General features: G+C 38.8%; 2 protein-coding genes across 3 annotated transcripts in view; one reads left to right on the top strand and one right to left on the bottom strand.

Moving 5' to 3' along the window:
• Positions 1 to 2,408: 2,408 nt before the first annotated feature.
• PIGBOS1 (PIGB opposite strand 1) lies at positions 2,409 to 12,987 on the bottom strand. Of its 2 annotated transcripts, none has more exons than XM_063091818.1 (3): positions 12,684 to 12,987; positions 11,386 to 11,608; positions 2,409 to 2,595 (listed from the first exon to the last, which is right to left on the bottom strand). In XM_063091818.1, exons 2-3 carry the CDS (start codon positions 11,543 to 11,545, stop codon positions 2,588 to 2,590), a joined length of 168 nt encoding a protein of 55 aa, XP_062947888.1. In that variant the 5' UTR covers positions 11,546 to 11,608; positions 12,684 to 12,987; the 3' UTR covers positions 2,409 to 2,587. The 2 variants fall into 2 exon arrangements, with proteins under 2 accessions (XP_062947888.1, XP_062947889.1); XM_063091819.1 differs by having other exon boundaries at positions 12,725 to 12,987.
• Positions 12,988 to 13,109: 122 nt separating this feature from the next.
• The window catches only part of PIGB (phosphatidylinositol glycan anchor biosynthesis class B), a 29,849-nt gene continuing 19,583 nt past the window's right edge, over positions 13,110 to 23,375 (top strand). Inside the window, 5 exon segments of the mRNA XM_063090048.1 lie at positions 13,110 to 13,280; positions 14,270 to 14,398; positions 14,824 to 14,945; positions 18,692 to 18,796; positions 20,787 to 20,917. Coding sequence (XP_062946118.1) covers positions 13,145 to 13,280; positions 14,270 to 14,398; positions 14,824 to 14,945; positions 18,692 to 18,796; positions 20,787 to 20,917 — 623 coding nt within the window. The 5' untranslated portion in view covers positions 13,110 to 13,144.

Genomic DNA, 23,375 nt, shown 5'->3' with positions numbered 1-23,375 from the left:
TTTTAAAGATGACCAGTAAGGGGATCTTAACCCTTGACTTGGTGTTGTCAGCACCACACTCTCCCAAGTGAGCCACGGGCCGGCCCCAACAAACCAAACTTAAGGGACCTTCTACAACACAACAGGCCATTATTACTCAAAAATGTCAAGGTCGTGAAAGGCAATAACTGAGGAACTCCTCTAGAATAAGTGAAACCAAAGAGACAAAAACTAAGTCCAAATGTGATCCTGGATTAGTTCTAGCATCAGAAAAAAAATTAACCTTTTCCTTAAAAGGACGTTAATGGAGCTTAGCAGAATTTGGATAAGATTTGAGATTAGATAATATTGTACCAATCTTAATATCCTGATCATTATGTTGTGATTATGAAAGAACATCGCTGTGTTTAGGAATTACATACTGTAATATTTAGTGGTAAAATATTTTGCATCATGTGTGCAACTTACTTTCAAAGGATTTAGGAAAACAATAATGTATTGGCATGTGTATATATATATATATATAAATACATACATATGGAGAGAGATTAAGCCAAATGTGGTAAAAGGTTAACAATTGTTCAATCTGGGTAACAGGTGTCTAAAAATTCTTTGTACTATTTTTGCACCTTTTCTCTTTCTGAAATTATTTCAAAATAATAGTTAAAAAAATGTTTTTAGTCTCTTCAGAAAATCCCATCAGATAAAGCCGTCACCTATGTTTATGGCCCACTTGAAAATATATCATTGCCTTGGCTTTCCCTCCTTAAACTCTTTTTCTCCCCCTATTCCACCCTCCTGATCTTGGGGTTAGAATGGATTTCTTATAAGACTGGAGAAACAACCACCTATTTATGTTACCTGAGAAAGCCCTGATGATATTCCTTTCATTGGAACGATTAATGCACTAGTGGGAAAGGCACTGACATCTTTAAAAGCTTAATGGTAGCTGTCCTTTATAGGTGGGGATTGACAGAAGATGCTACTGCCCACAGAGCTCCCTAGTATTAGTTAGAAATAAGAGAATTCCAAAATGGCAAAGGACAGACATTACATCAGGACATAACTGCTATAATGAGAAGTAAGTCTGGAATGCAGCCAAGGTGTCTTGACCCACAGGGATCTATGGTGTTGGCTAATAGATCATGATGTTCTGAAGGGAAAGATGGGGTGTGGTGTCTCTTGATCTTTTTTTTTTTTTTTTTTTTTAAGGAAATCAACAGACAGTGAGCAGAAAGGCTGATGTCAGTCTCCACGATGGAAATCATGGTCCCTCACCAATTTCCTGATTTAAGTCACTTCTGAGACTTAGAGCCCAATGACTGAAGAAACTGTATCAACTTGAGGAAGGATTCTTCAATGCCACAAAAATATAGTGAACATTCTCTTGCTCCGTTCTCCAAGAGAACCAAGGCCATCAACCAGGGTAAATGTGCATTCAGAAAAAGGAATACTCAGACTTTGATGACCACTGTCAGGATCTAAGCTGACACTGGTATGAGCAGACTGAAATGCCACCATGGTCTTTCAGTTAAAAATGGGGTTCATTCGGGCCGGCCCGTGGCTCACTCGGGAGAGTGTGGTGCTGAGAACACCAAGGCCCCGAGTTCGGATCCCATATACGGATGGCCGGTTCGCTCACTGGCTGAGCGTGGTGCTCACAACACCAAGTCAAGGGTTAAGATCCCCTTACCGGTCATCTTTTAAAATAAAAATAAAATAAATAAATAAATAAATAAATAAAAATAAAAATGGGGTTCATAGAGGAAAAAGGATGAATGCAGGTTTGGCTCAAACTAATCTAATAGGGACCCACTTTTTAGAGTTTCCCACCCCACCCCTAGTCCTTAAGTCAGATAAATATAAACTCAGTAGTTGGCAGAGACTTACTTTAACCTGTGATGTAAGAGCCTTTATGGTAGAAAGGGCCATCTGAAAGCCCCAGAATCTACTTTACCTGGCTAAAATAGTAAGTCAGAAGCAATTCATACAAAGAATTACAGACATTAATGCCACTTTGAAAGATCTGAAGGATATAGGAGTTGGAGGGGAAGGGCAGTTCTCAATCCCTACTCACTTCACTTCTCTGGGCCCTGCAAAGAGTAGATGGAGAAAGTTCTGGAGATGAACAGTGGTGTTGGTTGCACAATGTGAATGTACTTACTGCCACTAAACTGTACTTAAAAATGGTAAACTTTATGGTATGTATATTTTACAACTGAAAAAAATACTCTAGAGTATGGAGTTATGACACCAAGATCAAAGATTCAGATCCCCTTACCAGTCGTCAGCCAAAAAAGAAAATACTAGATGGACTGTAGACTACGACAATAGCAGATAACAGTGGACTACCTCAACTGCAGCTGCTATTTTGGAAGCAGAATTTTTTTTAATGACAACTTTATTGAGATATAATTGACATACAATAAAGTTCATACTTTAAAAGTATACAATTCAGTGTTTTTTTTAAAAAAGATTCACAAAATTGTACACTGATCACTACTACCTATTTCCAAAACATTTTCACCACCCTAAAAACAAGGCTGGCCAGTTAGCTCACTCGGTTAGAGCATGGTGCTGGTAACACGATGGTCATTGGATCCCCTTATTAGTCAGCTGCCAAGAAAAAAAAAAAACAAGTTAAAACCCTATAACCACCAGCAGTCACTCTCCATCCCTCCCTCATTCAGCCCCTGGCAGCCACTCATCTACATTCTGTCTTAACACATGAGCCTGTTCTGGGCATGTCATATAAATGAAATCATACCAGTAGGTGGCCTCTTGTGCTGGCCTTCTTTCATAATGTATTCTAGGTTTATCCATGTTGTCGCACGTACTCTCATTTTTAAAGATGAATAATTTTCCATTGTATGGAATAAATATACCATTTATTTATCCATTTATCAGTTGATGGACATTTGGGTTGTTTCCATTTGGCTATTATGAATAATGCTGCTATGAACATTCACGTACCAGCTTTAGTGTGAACATGTTTCCAATTCTTGTGGGTACAAACCTAGGAGGGGAATTGCTATCATACGTTAACTCTATGTTTAACCATTTGAAGAACTTTTCCAAAGTGGCTGCACCATTTTACATTCCCACCAGCAGTTTTTATTTTCTGTCTTTTTTTTTTTTTTTTTTTTTTCTTTTTCGTGACCGGCACTCAGCTAGTGAGTGTACCGGCCATTCCTATATAGGATCCGAACCCGCGGCCGCTGGGAGCGTCGCCGCGCTCCCAGCGCAGCACCCTCCCGAGTGCGCCACAGGCTCGGCCCTATTTTCTGTCTTTTTGATAGTAGTCATCCTAGTGAACATGAAGTGGTATCTCATTTTGGTTTGGATTTGAATAGATGCAGTATCTGGAACTCTGTATGTGACTACTAACTTCGCCAATGTATCCTTCTCAAAAGGAGAATGAAAAGCAGTTCGATTTAACTTGACATATAAGATAGGATTATTATTCCTTGAATGTACTAGGATTATATATTCCTCATCATTGTCATGTGACTCAACTATGCATCCTGTGGGAAGAGTCCATGTCCTTGTCTTGTTGACTTCGGGCACAACCATGTGACATGCTCTAAACCAATAAGATATGAGATGTAGACAGCTGGCCGGTTGGCTCAGTTGGTTAGGGCAGTGTTACAACACCATGCGCAAAGGGTTCGGATCGCCGTGCCAGCCAGCCACCAAAAAAAAAAAAATATATATATATATATATATATATATATATATATATATGAAATGTGACATTTGCAACAATTGAGCAAAAGCTTATAACTGCATGTTTTCTCTGTCTCTCTCTTCCTCCTATACTCTGTCACATCTCAGATAGGGGCTGCTCCTTCAGGCTTAGTCCCAGAATGATGAGACACATAGACCACCTGTAGCCAAGCAAATCCAAGCCTGTTACACAGTAGATACTTGGTGTAAACTAAAACTTTTAAGAATATTTTTAAGCACATAGCAAAAAAAAATCTCAAAAGCTCACACTAAACAAAACTGTTAAGTGTACTGAATAAATCAATTTATACATCGACAATTTTCACTTTTCACTTTGTTCATTTTGTATTGTTTGAATTTTTTAATGAACGTGTATTACTGTAAATTCTTCGTTTTTTTTTTTTTTTAATTACCCATGCTGGTCTCCCCTTAACATAAATAGCTGAAATTAAGTTATAATGGAGTTTCAAGATGGCGGCGGCTGCGGCGGCTGGCACGGAGTAGCTGAGGTGGAAAAGGTGGCCACTGGGCCTCAGGCAGCCGGGAAACTTGTGGACCTTCCTCTGGCCATCTCTTAAGGGAGGACAGCTGCTGCTGGCCGGTCGTGGGGGCTCAACGCCACTTTGCCCCCGGCAGGAGAGGCTGCCTCATTTACAGGCAACAGCTTTGAAGTGTGGAGCAGGAAAAGAACTGATTCTTAGCTGCAAAAGTGAGTCTTGAAACAGGGAACGCGGCGCCAGGGCTGCTGTGGATGCAGCCAGGATCCCGGAGGCTGGGGCCGCACTGAAGGCGGCCAGCTGCCCTATCCAGGATTCGAGGTTTCAGGCCGGCATTAAAGAAGACTCCTGGGAGCGCCCGAGCGGCGCCGCGACTGAACAGCCCGAGGCGGCAGCGCCGAGAACACGGAAGGCAACAAACCAGAGACAGAGTGAGCGCCCGACCTGGCACAGCACTGTGAGTGATCCCTGGCACAGCTCTGTTCGGGGGGTGGATGCCCACGCGGCTCCCCGCCTGCACCACCAGGCCACTCACTGCCCCGGTGCTGCCTCCATTTTCCCAGGTGCGGGCAGCTCCGCCCTGCTTGGCCATCACTGAGCCCATTTGCTTGGCCTGGCGCGGGGCTTTCCGGACCCTGCGGGCCGACCTCCTCTCCCACTCCCTCCACGGTTCTCAGGCGGGGCTGGGGGTGTGGGGCGTCCCAACCAGTTTTGGGAGGGCTAGGAAGTACGGGCGGGCCGACTGTCACTCCACCACACCCTGGACTCCGGCCCCGGTAAACTTCCTGTTACTGGGAGGCAGATACCATCTCTGCGACCACCAGTTTGGAAAAAAGCCTAACGAATTTCTGGTTGGGAATAGTGTGGTAGGAGAGTTCCCAGGTCCGCTTGAACCTGCCGGAGACCAGGCTGCAGGTGGGCGCTAGACTCGGTTTATACTGGGGGGATACAAAGGTGAACAAGACCCGAGAAAGATCTACACAGTGCTACAAAGGCAAGGCACCCAGAGAGACCGGTCGTCTGTGCCTAGCAGAAACCTGGTAGACTTCCTGGGCGAGGCGGTGCTGAGCAGGGTCTTGAAGGCCCAGCTGATAGACGAGGGGTGCAGAAGACACGCCCCAACCCAGCACAGTGTGCACAGAGGGGGGAGACGTGCGGCCAGGGAGGCGGAGACTCGACAGAAACCACACACCCGGTGGGGTCGCCACTGCACGATCTAACAGCCTGGGCCAGAGCACACGGAAAGGGGAGAAGTCCTGTACAGAAAGTGAAAGCTCAACAGAGATCACACACCCTGTGGTACGTGATCCACCAGCCCAGCAGAGTACAAGTTGACCAGAAAGGTGGATCCCCGGAGAAGCCCAAGACCCGAGGCAACCACACACACAAGACACAAGAGGCCAACTGAGCAGTCACGGCGGGAGCCATACCAAATTGGCAACCACAGCAACATCCTAGTTAGTCATTAGTCTTAAACCGGTGGACTGTGAAACCCCCTGCCACAATGAATAAACACCAAAAAAAAGACACCAGAAATACAAAAAATCAAGAAAGTACACCACCAAAAGTTAATAAATCTCATACTCTAGATCCTATAGAACAAGAAGCCCTTGAAATAACTGACAAGGAATTTCGAGTGATAATTCTAAGGAAACTGAATGAGATACAAGAAAACTCAGCTAGACATCATGATGAAATGAGGAAAAGTATACAGGATCTGAAAGAGGAAATATACAAGGAAATCAATGTCCTGAAAAAAAATGTAGCAGAACTTGCTGAACTGAAGAAGTTATTCAGCGAAATAAAAAACACAACGGAGAGTTTAACCAGCAGGCTTGTCGAAGTGGAAGAGAGAACCTCTGAACTTGAAGATGGGCTGTTTGAAATAACACAAGCAGACAAAAAGAAAGAAAAAAGAATCAAGGACATGGAAGAAAATCTGAGAGAGATATCAGACAACCTCAAGCGCTCAAATATCCGAGTCATGGGTATTCCAGAAGGGGAGGAAAATGGAGATTCCATTGAAAACATATTCAACAAAATAGTGGCAGAAAACTTCCCAGGTATAGGAAAAATCACAGATCTTCAGATCCAGGAAGCTCAACGATCTCCAAACGTATTCAACCCAAAAAGGCCTTCTCCAAGACATGTCATAGTCAAATTGGCAAAACTCAGAGACAAAGAGAGAATCTTAAAAGCTGCAAGAGAGAAGCGTCAAATCACCTATAAGGGAGCCCCAATCAGGTTAACATCAGACTTTTCATCACAAACCCTAAAAGCTAGAAAGGAATGGGATGATATTTTCAAAATACTAAAAGACAAAGATTGCCAGCCAAGAATACTCTACCCTGCAAGGCTATCCTTCCGAAATGAGGGGCAAATAGTATATTTCTCAGACAAACAATAACTGCGGGAGTTCACTACCACAAGACCACCCTTACAAGAAATCCTCAAGGGAGTACTGGGTTTGGTTCCTGAAAAATAACTACCACTGCCATAAAAACCTAAGAAAAATCTAAACCCGCTAGTACAATAAAAATGGCATTCATGAAGAGAAAACAAGCTAACAAAAACACTATCTACAACCTAAGGAACCAACAAACAAAGAAACCAAACAGTAAATCAGAAAGCAAGGAACAAAAGACACCTAAGACAACCAAACAACCAATAAAATGCTAGGAATAAATCAACACCTTTCAATAACAACTCTTAATGTTAAAGGCTTAAATTCCCCAATTAAAAGACACAGACTGGCTGACTGGATCAAAAAGCAGGACCCAACTATATGCTGCCTACAAGAGACCCACCTCACCCATAAAGATGCACACAGACTAAGAGTGAAAGGATGGAAAAAGATTTACCATGCAAACAGAAAAGAAAAACGAGCTGGAGTGGCTATTCTTATACCTGACAAAATAGACTTTAAACTAAAAACCATAAAAAGAGACAATGAGGGACACTACTTAATGATAAAAGGACTGATCCATCAAGAAGACATAACAATCATAAATATGTACGCACCCAATGTTGGAGCAGCCAGATTTATAAAACAAACTCTATTAGACCTAAAGAAGGAAACAGACACTAATACCATAATAGCAGGGGACCTGAACACTCCACTGTCAATATTAGACAGATCATCTAGGCAAAGAATCAGTAGAGAAACACAAGATCTAAACAAGACTCTAGACCAATTGGAATTGGCAGATATCTACAGAACATTCCACCCAACAACCTCAGAATATTCATTCTTCTCATCAGCACATGGATCATTCTCCAAGATAGATCACATATTAGGTCACAAATCAAGTCTCAATAAATTCAAAAAAATTGGAATTATCCCATGTATCTTCTCAGACCACAGTGGATTAAAACTAGAAATTAATAACAAACAAAACTCTGGAAACTATACAAACACATGGAAATTAAACAGCATTCTACTTAATGACATGTGGGTCCAAGAAGAAATCAAGCAGGAAATCAAAAAGTTTATTGAAACTAATGAAAACAATGATACATCATACCAAAACCTGTGGGATACTGCAAAAGCAGTATTGAGGGGAAAATTTATTGCATTAAATGCTCACTTCAGAAGAATGGAAAGATGGCAAGTGAACAATCTAACACTTCAACTTAAAGAACTAGAAAAAGAAGAACAATCCAATCCTAAAGTTAGCAGACGGAAAGAAATCATTAAGATCAGAGCAGAACTGAATGAAATTGAAAACCAAAAAACAATTCAAAAGATCAACGAATCAAAAAGTTGGTTTTTTGAAAAGATAAATAAAATTGACAAACCATTAGCATGGCTAACAAAAAAAAGAAGAGAGAAGACTCAAATAACAAAAATTAGAAATGAAAAAGGCGATATTACAACTGATTCATCTGAAATACAAGGAATCATTCGAGACTACTATAAACAACTATACGCCAACAAATTTGAAAATCTGGAGGAAATGGATAAATTTCTGGACACACACAAGCTCCCAAAACTGAACCGTGAAGACGTAGAAAATTTGAACAGACCAATAACAATAAAGGAGATTGAAGCTGTTATCAGAAGGCTCCCAACAAAGAAAAGCCCAGGACCAGATGGATTCACAGCAGAATTTTACCAAACATTCAAAGAGGAATTGACACCGATTCTTTACAAACTATTCCAAAAGATTGAAACGGACGCAAATCTCCCCAACTCATTCTATGAAGCAAACATCATCCTGATACCAAAACCAGGTAAAGATATAACCAAAAAAAGAAAACTACAGGCCGATATCCTTGATGAATATAGATGCAAAAATCCTCACTAAAATACTAGCAAACAGAATACAGCAACACATACGAAAAATTATTCATCACGATCAAGTGGGATTCATCCCAGGGATGCAAGGTTGGTTCAACATACGCGAATCAATAAATGTGATACACCATATTAATAAACTCAAACACAAGGACCATATGATCATCTCTATAGATGCTGAAAAAGCATTTGATAAAGTTCAGCACTCATTCATGACAAAGACCCTCTATAAGTTAGGTATAGAGGGAAAGTATCTCAACATAATTAAAGCCATATATGACAAACCCACTGCCAATATCATCCTGAATGGGGAAAAGCTGAAAGCTTTTCCTTTAAGAACAGGCACTAGACAAGGATACCCACTCTCACCACTCCTATTCAACATAGTGTTGGAAGTACTAGCCAGAGCAATCAGAGAAGAGAAGGAAATAAAGGGCATCCAGATTGGAAAAGATGAAGTCAAACTGTCCCTGTTTGCAGATGACATGATCCTATATATCGAACAGCCTAAAACCTCTACAAAAAAACTGTTGGAATTGATAAATGATTTCAGCACAGTAGCAGGATACAAAATCAACACACAAAAATCAGTAGCATTTCTTTTCTCCAATAGTGAACATGCAGAAGGAGAAATCAAGAAAGCCTGCCCATTTACAATAGCCACCAAAAAAATAAAATACTTAGGAATTGAGTTAACCAAGGAGGTGAAAAATCTCTATAATGAGAACTACAAACCACTGCTGAGAGAAATTAGAGAGGATACAAGAAGATGGAAAGATATTCCATGCTCTTGGATTGGAAGAATCAACATAGTGAAAATGTCCATACTACCCAAAGTGATATACAAATTCAATGCAATCCCCATCAAAATTCCAAAGACATTTTTCTCAGAAATGGAAAAAACTATTCAGACATTTATATGGAACAATAAAAGACCACGAATAGCCAAAGCAATGCTCAGCAAAAAAAATAAAGCTGGAGGCATAACACTACCTGACTTTAAGCTATACTACAAAGCTATAATAACCAAAACAGTATGGTACTGGCATAAAAACAGACACACTGACCAATGGAATAGAATAGAGAATCCAGAAATCAACCCACACACTTACTGCCATCTGATCTTTGACAAAGGCACCAAGCCTATTCACTGGGGAAGGGACTGCCTCTTCAGCAAGTGGTGCTGGGATAACTGGATATCGATATGCAGGAGAATGAAACTAGATCCATACCTCTCACCGTATACTAAAATCAACTCAAAATGGATTAAGGATTTAAATATACACCCTGAGACAATAAAACTTCTTAAAGAAAACATAGGGGAAACACTTCAGGAAATAGGACTGGGCACAGACTTCATGAATACGACCCCAAAAGCACAGGCAACCAAAGGAAAAATAAACAAATGGGATTATATCAAACTAAAAAGCTTCTGCACAGCAAAAGAAACAATTAAAAGAGTTAAAAGACAACCAACAGAGTGGGAGAAAATATTTGCAAAATATACATCTGACAAAGGATTAATATCCAGAATATATAAGGAACTCAAACAACTTTACAAGAAGAAAACAAGCAACCCAATTAAAAAATGGGCAAAAGAGCTAAGTAGGCATTTCTCTAAGGAAGATATCCAAATGGCCAACAGACATATGAAAAAATGCTCAACATCACTCAGCATCCGGGAAATGCAAATCAAAACCACATTGAGATACCATCTAACCCCAGTTAGGATGGCTAAAATCCAAAAGACTATGAACGATAAATGCTGGCGAGGCTGCGGAGAAAAAGGAACTCTCATACATTGTTGGTGGGACTGCAAAATGGTGCAGCCTCTATGGAAAATGGTATGGAGGTTCCTTAAACAATTGCAAATAGATCTACCATACGACCCAGCCATCCCACTGTTGGGAATATACCCAGAGGAATGGAAATCATCAAGTCGAAGGTATACCTGTTCCCCAATGTTCATCGCAGCACTCTTTACAATAGCCAAGAGTTGGAACCAGCCCAAATGCCCATCATCAGATGAGTGGATACGGAAAATGTGGTACATCTACACAATGGAATACTACTCAGCTATAAAAACGAATGAAATACTGCCAATTGCAACAACATGGATGGACCTCGAGAGAATTATATTAAGTGAAACAAGTCAGGCACAGAAAGAGAAATACCACATGTTCTCACTTATTGGTGGGAGCTAAAAATTAATATATAAATTCACACACACACATACACACATACACACACAAACCGGGGGCGGGGGGAAGAAGATATAACAACCACAATTATTTGAAGTTGATACAACAAACAAACAGAAAGGACATGGTTGGGGGGGAGGGGGGGAGGGAGAAGGGAGGGAGGTTTTGGTGATGGGGAGCATTAATCAGCTACAATGTATATCGACAAAATAAAATTTAAAAAAAAAAAAAGTTATAATGAATCTGCATTTCAGGAAAAAGAAAGAAAGCACTTTGGACATATGTGATTACATTTATCTATCTCACGGAAAAGACATGCTTAAGATTGTAGGGTAAAAAGCAATCAGTTCTTAGCAACTTCAAAAAAAAACCTTTAAGTATATGAATAATAGCTTCACAATAAATTAACTATTCTCTTACCATCATGATTAATGCAAATCTGCTTAGTGGGTTAAAGAAACAGATCTGTGTCATACTTGCCACCCTATATAACACCATCTACCCTCTCAAAAACCTCAGTTTGATCTGAGCCACCCTAATTCTCAACTCCTCCATTCTGCCTGGGATGAGAAATGGTTAGGGTTAAAAGACTACTGAAATATATCAAACCAGGCAATTTATAGGCTAATTGAGGGGCTTTCTGCCTGAAGTGGTTTAACTTGGTTCACTTATCAACGAATACCACCTTTCTTCTCTTCTGATTCTTGTGCCAATTTCGACTTTTCTTTTAATTCCTTCTGATTTCTAGAATACTGTTCATATATTGGTTGATAAATATATATTCCTCCAGCAATTCCAACGATGCTAGCAAAAAGCAGTTGTGGAAGAGTCAATCTCCCAAACATGGTTGCAACAAATGCAGAACAAAACAAAGGTGGCCACTCCACATCCAGGAAGTCTCTTCAGATCTGTGCACGAAAAAAAAGGGAAGCAAAGCAGCAACTTAGTACAATATCCTTTTTAAAGATTTTATGTCACTATTTTGCTCTGGAGTGAACAATCCTTTTGTAATAATATGTTACTAACTAAAATACGAATATAAATATTCAGGGAGTATGGGAAATGAAGGTTAGGCGATGGTGAAAGGCAAAGCTAAATCCACTGCTGTTACAGAATGTTCTCAATGATTTTAAATGGCTAATTTTAAAAATGGCAAAAGCGGGAAGGGGAAGGCACATTCTTTTTGCTTTAAAGTCATACCATAAAATTACTAAAAGAAACAGCCAAAAACAGTTCAAAGGGATTGCCTCTGAGGGATCTGATCTGGAAGCAGGAGAAAGGTAGGCCGAGAATTGGTACTTTTCATTAGTCCTTCTGTACTATTCATGTCTTTTTTTTTTTTCTTTTAGCAATATGCATGATAAAAATAACAATTTCTTAAAACAACCTGAAAGATTTTATGAGTTCCATCTGATAGTTTAGAAAATACAAGTAGACATCATTTGCCATCCATTTTGGAAAAAATATAATGGAAATTTGGTTGGTTTTACTTTTAACATTTGAAGAGTTAAGAACCTAGTACTTCCCAGAAAGTAATATTCCTTGCCAACACCTTAGTCTCCGGAAAAACTAGGTAGATGTTTGTAAATGAGGAAAGAACACTGAAGGATTTACACGTTTTCTTAATTAGGTGTAACAATACGGCCTCCTAAACCAGCCCCGGAGATCACAGAAATCACTGGTGGCAGAACTGGTACTAAAAAATAGCTTGCCCTTAATACCCCCGGAATGTAGTTTAAACCAATCTCAGAAAGAAAATCCCGTTTTCTCCTGGACTCTACGGTTGACTAGATAAATGACAGCTTCACCGATCTTGCTTTGGTTCGATGACTAAGTGTCTTTAAAAAAAACAAACATAGGAACCATTTGAGCCTCAGTTTCTGTATCTGTACGACAGGGTAGTTCGTCCCTACCCTGCCAACCTCGTTCAACAAAATTTTTTGTGAGATCACCCAAAAGGTAAAATGTTACACAAATATTTACGTTTTTAATTATCATTATCATTATTAACCCCACTCAGGCACCTCCGACCGTTCTTCGACCTTTCTGCACCAGCCCCGCGTCGCTAACTCCGCCTCGCGTCTGCCCCCGCAGAGGTGAGATCGGCCTCCTTCCGGCAGAATTTCCGGGCCCCAGAGCACAGAGAACACAAAGCCAAAGGCGGGCAGCAATCCCGGCAAGAAATACCGAGGGGAAAGCGCAGGCGAGCCCGCGCAAAGCTCAGTGGCTCTGACCAAATTAGCAGCACGCGCCTGTAGAGACCACCTCGGGAGATTGGCTCGAAGAAGTTGCCCTTTCCCAGCTACCACCGCGCTTGCGAGCGACGGCTGCTCGCAAAGGCCAAACATAGTGGGCGGAAGAGCAGCGCGCGTTACTGCAGCCTTTTCCTGTCCCGGGAAAGCGGCGGCGGGGGATTTTAAGCGGGTGTCCCAAGCAGGTGCGGGATGGAGGGGGAGCGCGGCGGTGGCACCCTCGCTTTCCGCGGTCTCCAGAACCGCTCCCGTGAGAAGATGAAGCTGCGGAAGAGAAAGTCTGTCTTGTACCTCAGCGCCCAGGAGAAGAGCACTGGGTGCCGCAGAAGTGAGTCGAGGGAGCGCTGTCCGGAGAGCTGCTTCTGCATCTAAGGGGAGAAGCCTGTGTTTTGCTACCAGCCAGTGATTGCCACTTGAGCTCTGTGTTGCCAGATCTTAAACAGTTTGAAAATGCTAGAAATATATATTTTAATATAAAATCTGGGGTTTTTTTAATGTTGGCAACTAAATTCAAATTTTAAAAAATACTTTGTATTCAGCCTACAGGCTGTCCATTTGTGATTAAGAGCAGGACTTTGGAGTGAGCAGACAGACCTAGGTTTGAATCCTGTTTAGTCATTTACAACTTTTTTACTTTGGACAGGGCAATTTGGGGGCCAGGGGTTGGAGGTTTGGCTTGTTTTGGGTTCCGAGCCCTTGCCCTTGGTGTTATGTCACCGCGCTCTAACCATCTGAGCTGCCTGGCCAGCCCTGATTTCAAAGCCTCAGTTTTCTCATATAAAAAATGGGGTAATAATACCTACCCCATAATATTGTTTTCGGGATTAAATAAGAGGCATATTAATGAATTAACACAGTGCTTGCCATATAGTAAGCATCAATAAGGGATATTTAAAAATGTACAGAGGACCATTTTATAAACCACTGTTTGGCACATATAGAGAGAGTTGCGTCCTAATTAGTAATCTGATAGCTGATTTCTTTCATCAGATACACATGTAGTGTAACATAATTAGCCTAAGGCCTTAGGTAACCCAGTTCCTTTTTCCATATTTATCTTAATATTCTCTTTATACAATAAATTGCAAGAAAAGTTGGTTAAATCAAAGAAGTGGTGATCACCCAGTGGTGAGGCTCTGGCCCTTGTATAACTGTCAGCTCAAATTGGCTTTGAGAGTGGTGTGGAGGGGCCAGAGTTCACTACTGTACCTTAACAGAGCCTGAGCAAAAAGCCAACCAGAGCAGCATATTTTAAGTTCTGCAAATGGAACTGCCTGACTTTTGTTTCACAGTTACCTGTTTTGTTTTGCTTTTCAGTTCTTGGAGAAAACATTTATCTGGTCTTGTTTATCATAGCTTTACGAATATTTAACTGCTTTTTAGTCCAGACAAGTTTTGTTCCAGATGAATATTGGCAGTCTCTTGAAGTTGCACATCATATGGTTTTCAAATATCCTTTGTAGTTTCTTTTCCAAACTATGAATGTGTATTCATCCTAGGAATTGTGTTCAGTATCTCTAACATATTTTCAATCAGGCTTTCCATATTTTCTCCAAGTAATTGGAACTCATCAAAGTATGCCATTATTTTATTAATATTTCTTATATATCATTCTTTGATATTAATATACTTGACACAGGCTTTAGCATATATTCCCACAGTGCTTAATACTTGGAAGATACAGATGAAGTAAAAAACATATTCCTGCCTTGAAGAAGTTAAGAGTTTAGTTGGCCAAATGGATTTTTAATCCAAATACCCAGTGTAAAATGCTGTGTTTTAAAACTGTCAAAAAATAAAATATTCTTTTATATATGGATATGAAAATAGGTTTTGTTTCAATACTATTTGACATTTAGTCCTTAATATTATTAATTATGGTTATTTGACCTGGGAATGGACAGAAAGATTGAGGGGTTACACTTACCCCTTAATCTTTGCAAGCATGTACAAGATTCTGCAACTTTTGGAGAAAGATAGTGTCCAACTGCTGGTAAGTTTAAATAAAACTAACCAAAATAGTTGTTAAAAGTAGATTTGTTCTATTCTTTTTCAAAGGTTAATGTATATTACCTAAATGATATTATCAGTACCATGAAGTTTGTTTTTAAAAGACTATTATCGTTGCTAGAGTCCAGCCACATCTGGGAAGCTCATGGTACCAAAGACATATTGTGATGTGTAACTTTTCAATATTTGCTAAAACCCAAAACTGAGCATGAAAATGTCCTGCTGTGAGGAATTCAGTTAGGATATGCAGATTTTCAAAATGACTTCAATATTTTAATTATTTGGACTTTAGAAGTATATCATAAAAGAATCACTTGAGAGCAGTGTTGTTTTGTTTTTTTAACTTGTAAGTGGAAGACCATGTTATATGAACTTAGGACTAAATACATATAAACTCATTCAGGATTTAGTGCTGAAATTAAAACTTAGAAAAAATTAATTTGACAGAATTGCAATGATATGCATAATCATTCTGGTATAGTAATTGAGCATCAATAGTGAGTAGGATTTTAATTCCTAGACCATGAATTGCTAGGTCAGTTGCTGGGAGAGGGTACAAAGGAGGACCTGATGGTACAAAGGTTCTCTAGCCTCATTCTCAAGATCTTTTAAGCAGGGTCAAGTTGTACTCAGAAGTTTGGGCCTTTCCTATTTTCCATTAGGGAGGGCTAATGGCCCAGTATTCCAAAGGGAATTCAAACCCTGAGGTATTTTTTGGAGCCTAGAAAGACACTGAGGTTCTGAGGTATTTGTTTTAAGGCAGGGTTGTACTGTCCTCTTTGCAATGATATTTGATTCCCCATTACAGAGAAATGAGGATCAGACCAGTGATCTTCACATGGGAAGATCATTGGAGAATTTAGGAGAGCAGTAGCAGAGTCTTTCCCATTGACACATGTGGAATTTAGGAGCTATAAACTTACTTATCTCCTCTCAGAGTTACCCACCAGCTTCTAGATTATGCAGGGTATCCATAAAGTCTGGAATCATAGGCAAATATCACATAATGTCATCAGTGATATCTTATATCCCAGTAAACAGGTTAAACTATGAATGAAGTGGACTTCAGGATAAAATCTTCTATCCCTCCGAGGCTTGTCCACTGCCCTCAACCAGACCACTTTGTGATTTAAAGGAAACCTCCCCTGACTGCCTTATCCCCTCCCTTAACCCCTCCCAAACCCTGTGTCCTATATGGAACTTGATCAGCTAGAGATTTATTAGGATGCAATCAGCCGTTCATACTCTTATATTGATTTTTTTCATATTATTTTAACATAGATAATATATTTTTGAAGTTAGAATGGGACAGAGAAGTGAAGTAAATAGACCAAGGTCACAGCATGTTAAAAGCAGAGCTAGAGCTAAATCCTGAGTCTCCTTGCTCACAGCCTAGTGCTCTTTCCAGATAGCTTCTCTTTTTTTTTTTATTTTTTTTTTTTTTTTACTTTTTATTTTTTATTTTTTATTTTTTTTTTAAAGATGACCGGTAAGGGGATCTTAACCCTTGACTTGGTGTTGTCAGCACCACGCTCAGCCAGTGAGCGAACCGGCCATCCGTATATGGGATCCGAACCCGGGGCCTTGGTGTTATCAGCACCGCACTCTCCCGAGTGAGCCACAGGCCGGCCCCAGATAGCTTCTCTTTAAACTGCATAAAGTATGTACGTAGAAGTAGAGATGGCTTAGAGCCGCACTGTCCAACATGGTAGCCACTAGCCATGATATGTGGCTAGTCCAAATGGGGAAGTGCTAATAAATGTAAAATATGTACTGGATGTCAAAGGCCTAGTGCAAAAAGGAATGTGAAAAATAAATCTATAATTTTTATATTGATTAAGTGTTGATATGATTATATTAGTATATTGCGTTGTACAAAATGAAATGTTTTTGGTTTTGCTTTGCTTTTTAATTTGGCTGTTGGCATGTTTTTGATTTTACAACCTGGCATGTTCCTTCTCATCTTTATGCCAATCTACTACTTTTTATTGTCCAGAAGTTATATGCAACTATTATTTCATTCTAATTGGGTTCCTACTACAATCTGGAAAATTATGGTATCTTAAAAGTCTGGAGAGACTGCTAATGACTAGGAGTTCAGAACTCCACTTATTTTTGTGTTGAGCTAAAATCTTTCTTTTAAATTTGTGATCTCTACATGGCATCCCTTCAAAAGTTTTTTATTTCGGCTAGACATCTCCAGTTCTTAAGCTCATAATTACAGTGTCCTTTGGACTCCTTGTAATTTATTAATATCCATCTTAAAATGTGGATCTCCAAACTGAACATGATACTGATGGCTACGGTAACTAGTTCAGAATATAGTGAGACCATTAACTTCATAAAAACTATATATCTCTCAGTGCAAAAGGATTTTTTTTTAAGCTTTTTAGTAGCTACCTCTCACCATTGGCCCACATTAAATTTGTAGCCAAATTGACTTTTCATATGAACTGCTTTCAGGGGGCCTGGGAAGTGAGAATGAAGCTTATAGCTCCCTATGCAGAGTAAACAGAAGGTATGTACATAGGTGCCTTTTACTGTATTTTACAGGGCACAGTTTAAGTGGAATTAACAACTACAGTGTACCTTTAACTCTAAGACCTAAACATTGACAAAGAAAAAGAACATAAAGCTAAAGTGTTAGAAGCCACTGACAATTGGAAGTAAAGCAGCTCTAATTATAGTGTAAAGTTAATAAAGTTTGAGTCAACAGAAATACAAATTCATGTAAATTTTTAGAAACACATCTTTTGAATAAAATAAGATTAAATTGACTTCCACCAGCAAGTTTTTTGTTAGTGATAACTATGACACATTTTTTAAAAACTCTTAGAGATACTAATGCACAGCATTAGCATTTCCTCCTGTAATTCAGTCATAATAAATTTACTGATTCTTTTAATTTTACTCTTAAGTTTACTTTTAGTGTCATCTGAATACAATGTTTCTATAATTGTAGACTACTTGTGCTTTAAAAAGAAAAATAATTTGTATTATTTATCTATATTGCAGGATGGGGAAGCAGTGTAACTAAGTAATTAAGAGCATGGGATTTGGTGTCAGATAGACCTGAGTTTGAATCCTGGCTTCCACACTAACTAGCTGTGCAGCCTTGGGGAAATTACTTAACCTCTCTGTGCTTCAGTTTCCTCATCTGTAGAACAGTACCTGCCGCAGAAGGTTGTTAGGACTGAATGAACAGATATATATAAAGTACTACGTGTGATATCTAGCACACAGTACTATAAATGTAAATGTTTGATTGATGAAGAAAAAAACCCTACTGTATGCTAATGAAAAGAAATATAATTCTAAAATAGCATCTTAATACTACGAAATAGTATGCTGGTTATTTAAATTAATATTAGTAGCACTGATATACAGTAGTGTTGTTATATATCTATTTCTCTCTATATATACATATATATGAGGGTTCTAAAAAGTTCATGAAAAGATATGTATTATCTTTTAATTCTATTTTTCCATGAACTTTTGAAGTGCCCTTGTATATAACAGAGAATGATAAAACTACCTTGGGTATTTCCATGAGATGAATGTAATTTTTGTAGAAACACAGATGTATTTTTGCAGAAGAATAGAATATGTTATGTATATTTTTATACTAAGAATAGCTTTCAGTTGGTAGTTGGATCAGCTTGTTGATTTTTATGATGACTCAGTGTGAACCAACAGATGTTTTTAACATCTTCTTTTTAACTAATGAAGATTTGGATTCCTAGACTTGCCCAAGCACTTCTGTCTGCTATAGCAGACATGAGGCTTTACTCGTTAATGAAGCAACTAGCGAATCAGGAAGTGGCAAGATGGGTGGTAAGTCCTAAACACTTTTTTTTATTTAATTAAAAAAATTTATTTTTTGGCAGCTGGCCAATATGGGGATCTAAACCCTTGACCTAGACACTTGAGAAACTATACGCCAGTTATTTCATTCCTATGGGCGTGAAGCACATGGAAAAACACACTCCCTAAACAGTTTTAGATGATAATTAATACAGCTTTACAGAGGCACTTCCATATTTAATAACAGTAAAATGCAAGTGGTACCTGCCATCTTTCTCCTTCTTATTGAGCCCTGGGCAGTGGAAGCCACTGATGTTCTCAAACCCTAGGAGAGGCTAAACCCCGGGAGACAGCTTTTGGAAGCCCTTTCACTCCTCAAAACTATCAGGATCCTTGCCTCACTTTCCATAGAATTCAGTAGGGGTACTCCTAAATCACTCTACCTCACAAAGCACCTCAGCTGTTTACAACCCTTGTTCACTATTACTCCAACTACCTGAGGCTCAGCCTGAGAAATCCCTTTGCACTGAAACACTCTTTCACCTCTGGCTGGAATATTTGAAATGGTAGGACTCATGTAACAGGGAATGTGGTGTAGAAGACTGTGTTTTGTCATTTGGCTTATTTCAAGGTGGGAAGATAGATTCCTGACATCTTCCATTCAAATCTTGAATGGATTTTCCCATTTAAACATATCCTGAAGAAGGACTGGATTCTCTAGAACTGTTCTTTTTTCACTTGGCTCTTTCCAAAATTAAATAAGCTTATATGAGCCAGCTTAGAAATCTTACTACCTTTTTAATATTGTTTATATTGGAAAATACATTCCAAATTCCACACAAACAATTTACCAATGGACTTCTGGAATATAATTTATTAATAAATTGGAGAAAGGACATATTTCTGTAAGGTAGTGTGTTCTTTTGCATTAAAAAGAAAGATTGGTTTAGCATGAATTTTTGCTAATTGATTCAGGAATAAAGTCAGCCTCTTTATTTTGTACTTACAATTTATGTACATTGCTGAAGGCTCAACATAAAATGGTAGACAAAGGTCAGGAAGCCTTTGAAATCTTTCCTCCAAAGTAGCAGCACTAGGTTCTTCTAGTTTAAGAAAAACTTTTAACTTCATGAAAATTGAGAACATTTTTTAAAGGCTGTATGAGTATTTGAAGAGATAGGAAGCTAGTACCACATGTTTAATACCATTGCCTCAACTAATAAGTTTCTTTTAAGATATTTGTTTTGTAGACTTAATGATGCTTCTGTCTACATGTTCTTACAAAATATGGTTTATTTAGTCAGTTACAAATTAAAATTTAGTAATGCTTCTTGACATTTTTTTTCTCTCTCCTGTTTTGTCTTAATTTTTTATTAAGAAATAGGGTGACATTCCAAACCAAGGTCAATAAAAAACAGTCAAAATACCTTGGTCAATACTACAAGACAGTTTGAGGAATACTGATGGGGAAAATCTAATTATGAATTTCAATCCTCTATAAACTGTACCATCAATATATTTCATCAATTGGAAGTGGGATTTAAATCAAATGCAATTCCATAAAAATGCACCTGAAAGTATAAACTTCTTAACATTAACAAATCTAGATCTGGTATTATCATAGACCTGTGTTTGAGATAACTTCTTAAAAACAATGCTTGGCACTGTTTGATTAGCCAGTTGGTTAGACCATGGTGTTATAACACCAAGATCAAGGGTTCAGATCCTCGTACTGGCCAGCCAAAAAAAAAAAATGTTTGGGCATGCCTGCTTACTTTTAACATCATTTACCTTTTGATGTGGTTTTGTGTATGTGTGTGTGTTTGCATCTGGCCAGTACCCTTGACTGGGATCCAAACCCTTGACCTTTGTGCTACAAGGGGGTACTCTAACCAGCTGAGCCAACCGGCTATGTGGTTTTTGCTATGTTTAGACTTGCTTGTTATTTTCCATAGAAGATAATACATACTAAGCTTTTCCATTTCCTACTTCATACATGTTTGTTCATAATTGTTCTTAGTTTTTTTGCCAGTTGTGTTCTTGGTTCACATGGTATTGCTGTACCAGAACCCTTACAAACACCATGGAAACTGTTCTCACCATAATTGCTCTTTTCTACTATCCTTTGGAAGGGTCAAAGTCTATGAACAGGTGAGATATATTACTGTTAATAATTATGTACAAAACCTCTAAAGCATGCTTTTGAAAAATTTTAAATATCAATACATTGTAATGTTCAGTAGACCCCCTACTGTTCATGAGAGTTATGTGAACCACAAATTTTGAATTGATATAGCAGGAAACAGTAACACTCTCAAACTGAATAATTAAGGAGAGTTTAATAAGGACTGTTTACAAAGGTGTAGACAATACATGGGAAAGCCAGTAAGGAGATCCTATAGCACCCCAGGGTTAATCACAGCAGGAAGTCTCTATTATCTCTAGGCCCCAGGGAGCAAGGAGAGGATATGGTTACTGGAATCCAAATAGAGCTGTAACTGTAAGAGAGGTCCCCAACAGGAGACAGGCACAGCCAGCTTTTATCAGTAACAAGGAGACAGTCAGGGAAATAAATAATCCTGACTAAATTCTTCTCCTGACTTCCAATTAGCCAAAACCAATTAGAAGCCGGACACCAAGGCAGACCATTGATGTAGTCCATCCAGGTCAGCTTCCCTGCACACAGAGCAAGTAAATGGTGAAGGAGAATAGATCTGGAAGGGCAAATAGAAAATATTTGGACTTGATTTGGCTTCATACAAACTGGAGAAACAAAATGCCAAGCAAAGGGAACAATGTGAGCAAAGGTACAGAGCTGTAAAAGGGCTTCAATGTATTCAGGGCAGGTTGTCCAGAGTAGCTAGAGTACTGTTGGATACATGGAAGAAGGGAAGAAATGAGGCTGGAATGGGACTTTGTACTTCTCCAGAATTTGGATTTTATTCTTTAGATAGGGAGCCATTGAGAGATTTTGAGAAGGATGACATAATCAAATCTGATTTTCTTATAGTAGCAGTATTTAGGATATACTGAAAGGAAGAAAGTCAGAATTTGAGTCTAGTTAAAATGCTAGTATCCATTCTTCCTACATAAAAGGTTTTTGGGAGGATCAAATCAAATAAAATCACTCCTGCATTCAACTCTTTTGATTTCAAGAATAAGCAATCACTCAATTTACCTATATGATGAGGATTTTATTTATTTATTTTTTTTTTAAGGCTAAAAGTAAAAATAAGGAAAATGGGCATCTCAGCCTTGTGGCCAGGCCTGGAAGAAAACTAGAATATCTCAGTCATACAAATGAATTGGAAGGTTATGCAGAATGCAGGCAGTTTGAGGAAGTGGGCAGTTTTGTTGTACTTTTATAGTCTAGTCTATGAATCCCTGTTTTAGTTTTCCATCATTTGAGGGCTTAGCTAGTCTCTGTCCACTTCTATTCTAGTTATCAGTTGCCCAACTTTCTCTGCATCTCACATTCAATTGAGAGAATCTGATTAGGTCCATTATATGTCATTGTCCCTATTTGGACAGAGCTTTCATACTGGCCAGCCTTAGATTGGCTGCCTGGGCTCAGGTGCCCTTCCCTGTGTAGATCTAAGCAAGCGAGGGTCATATAGTACAAAAGGGCTACTATATAAGCATTCTTCCTTGTATAAGCAGGGCAAGTAAACTATTCCAGACTTGATGATAAAATTACATTTTGCACATTCCTTAAAAAATTGCAAGTATTAGAAATTAAAGATTACATTAAGGATGGTGTACGAATATCTAAACACTGATTTCTGTAATATGAGAATAATAAAACAGCTCACAGAAGAATTAAATGTAAAGGTTCCAGGTAACTGACAGGACTTGATGTAAAATGACAATGGGAGTGGGAAGGAAACAAAAGTGGATGTGTGAGATGAGAAGTTGCTGTTTAAGGTGACTCCAAAATTTTAAGACTAAGAAACTAAGTGATACTATTAACTTAAATAGTATACATTGAACAGGTTCAAGAGAAAGTTGTGGGGTTTATGTCAGACACTTTGATTTTTGAGTGCCAGTAGGTGATCTACGTAGAAGTATTCAAAAATGAGTAAGAAATATAAGTCTGATAATTTGGAGGAAGGTCAGGCCTAGAAATATACATTTGGGAGTCCTCTGTGTGATTTCACTATAGCAGGAGCTGCATTTACACTGTCTGCAAATCAAACCAAGCCACAAATATGTTTTATTTTACTTGTACAGTATTTTTTAAAAAGTAAGGTACTTTGCAGTTTCTTTAACTGTGAGATCTTACATAAAAACCTAGGTTTCTGGATTCTCTTGAAAAATTGGAAGCCTTAGCAACATTTTGGGCCAGGATTCCTTCATGACAATACCACAGCCCTGGTCCAGCTGCATAACTCATTTTTATTACCTGGTCTCTGTAAGCATTTGAATTTGTTATCCCTGCTCTTATGTCCTAACCAACATTAGGGATTTCCTTATAGTTATTTATTTTTATTAGTTAATAAGTATAAAATGGTACCATAAGTTGTCTATTTTGCTTACTTTTAATTTTTAGCAGGGCTAAGTATTTTGCCATGTGCTAATTTATAATCTATAGTCCTTGTGATTACCAAGT

Source organism: Cynocephalus volans, chromosome 3 (assembly GCF_027409185.1).
Source record: "Cynocephalus volans isolate mCynVol1 chromosome 3, mCynVol1.pri, whole genome shotgun sequence".
NCBI lineage: Eukaryota > Metazoa > Chordata > Mammalia > Dermoptera > Cynocephalidae > Cynocephalus > Cynocephalus volans.
The sequence above is the reverse complement of the archived record's forward strand: the minus strand, read 5'-3'. Positions and strand labels throughout refer to the sequence as shown.

Excerpts from the sequence above, each read along its gene's own strand:
- PIGBOS1 (XM_063091818.1), bottom strand. The coding sequence starts at position 11,545 with ATGTTTGGGAGATTGACTCTTCCACAACTGCTTTTTGCTAGCATCGTT.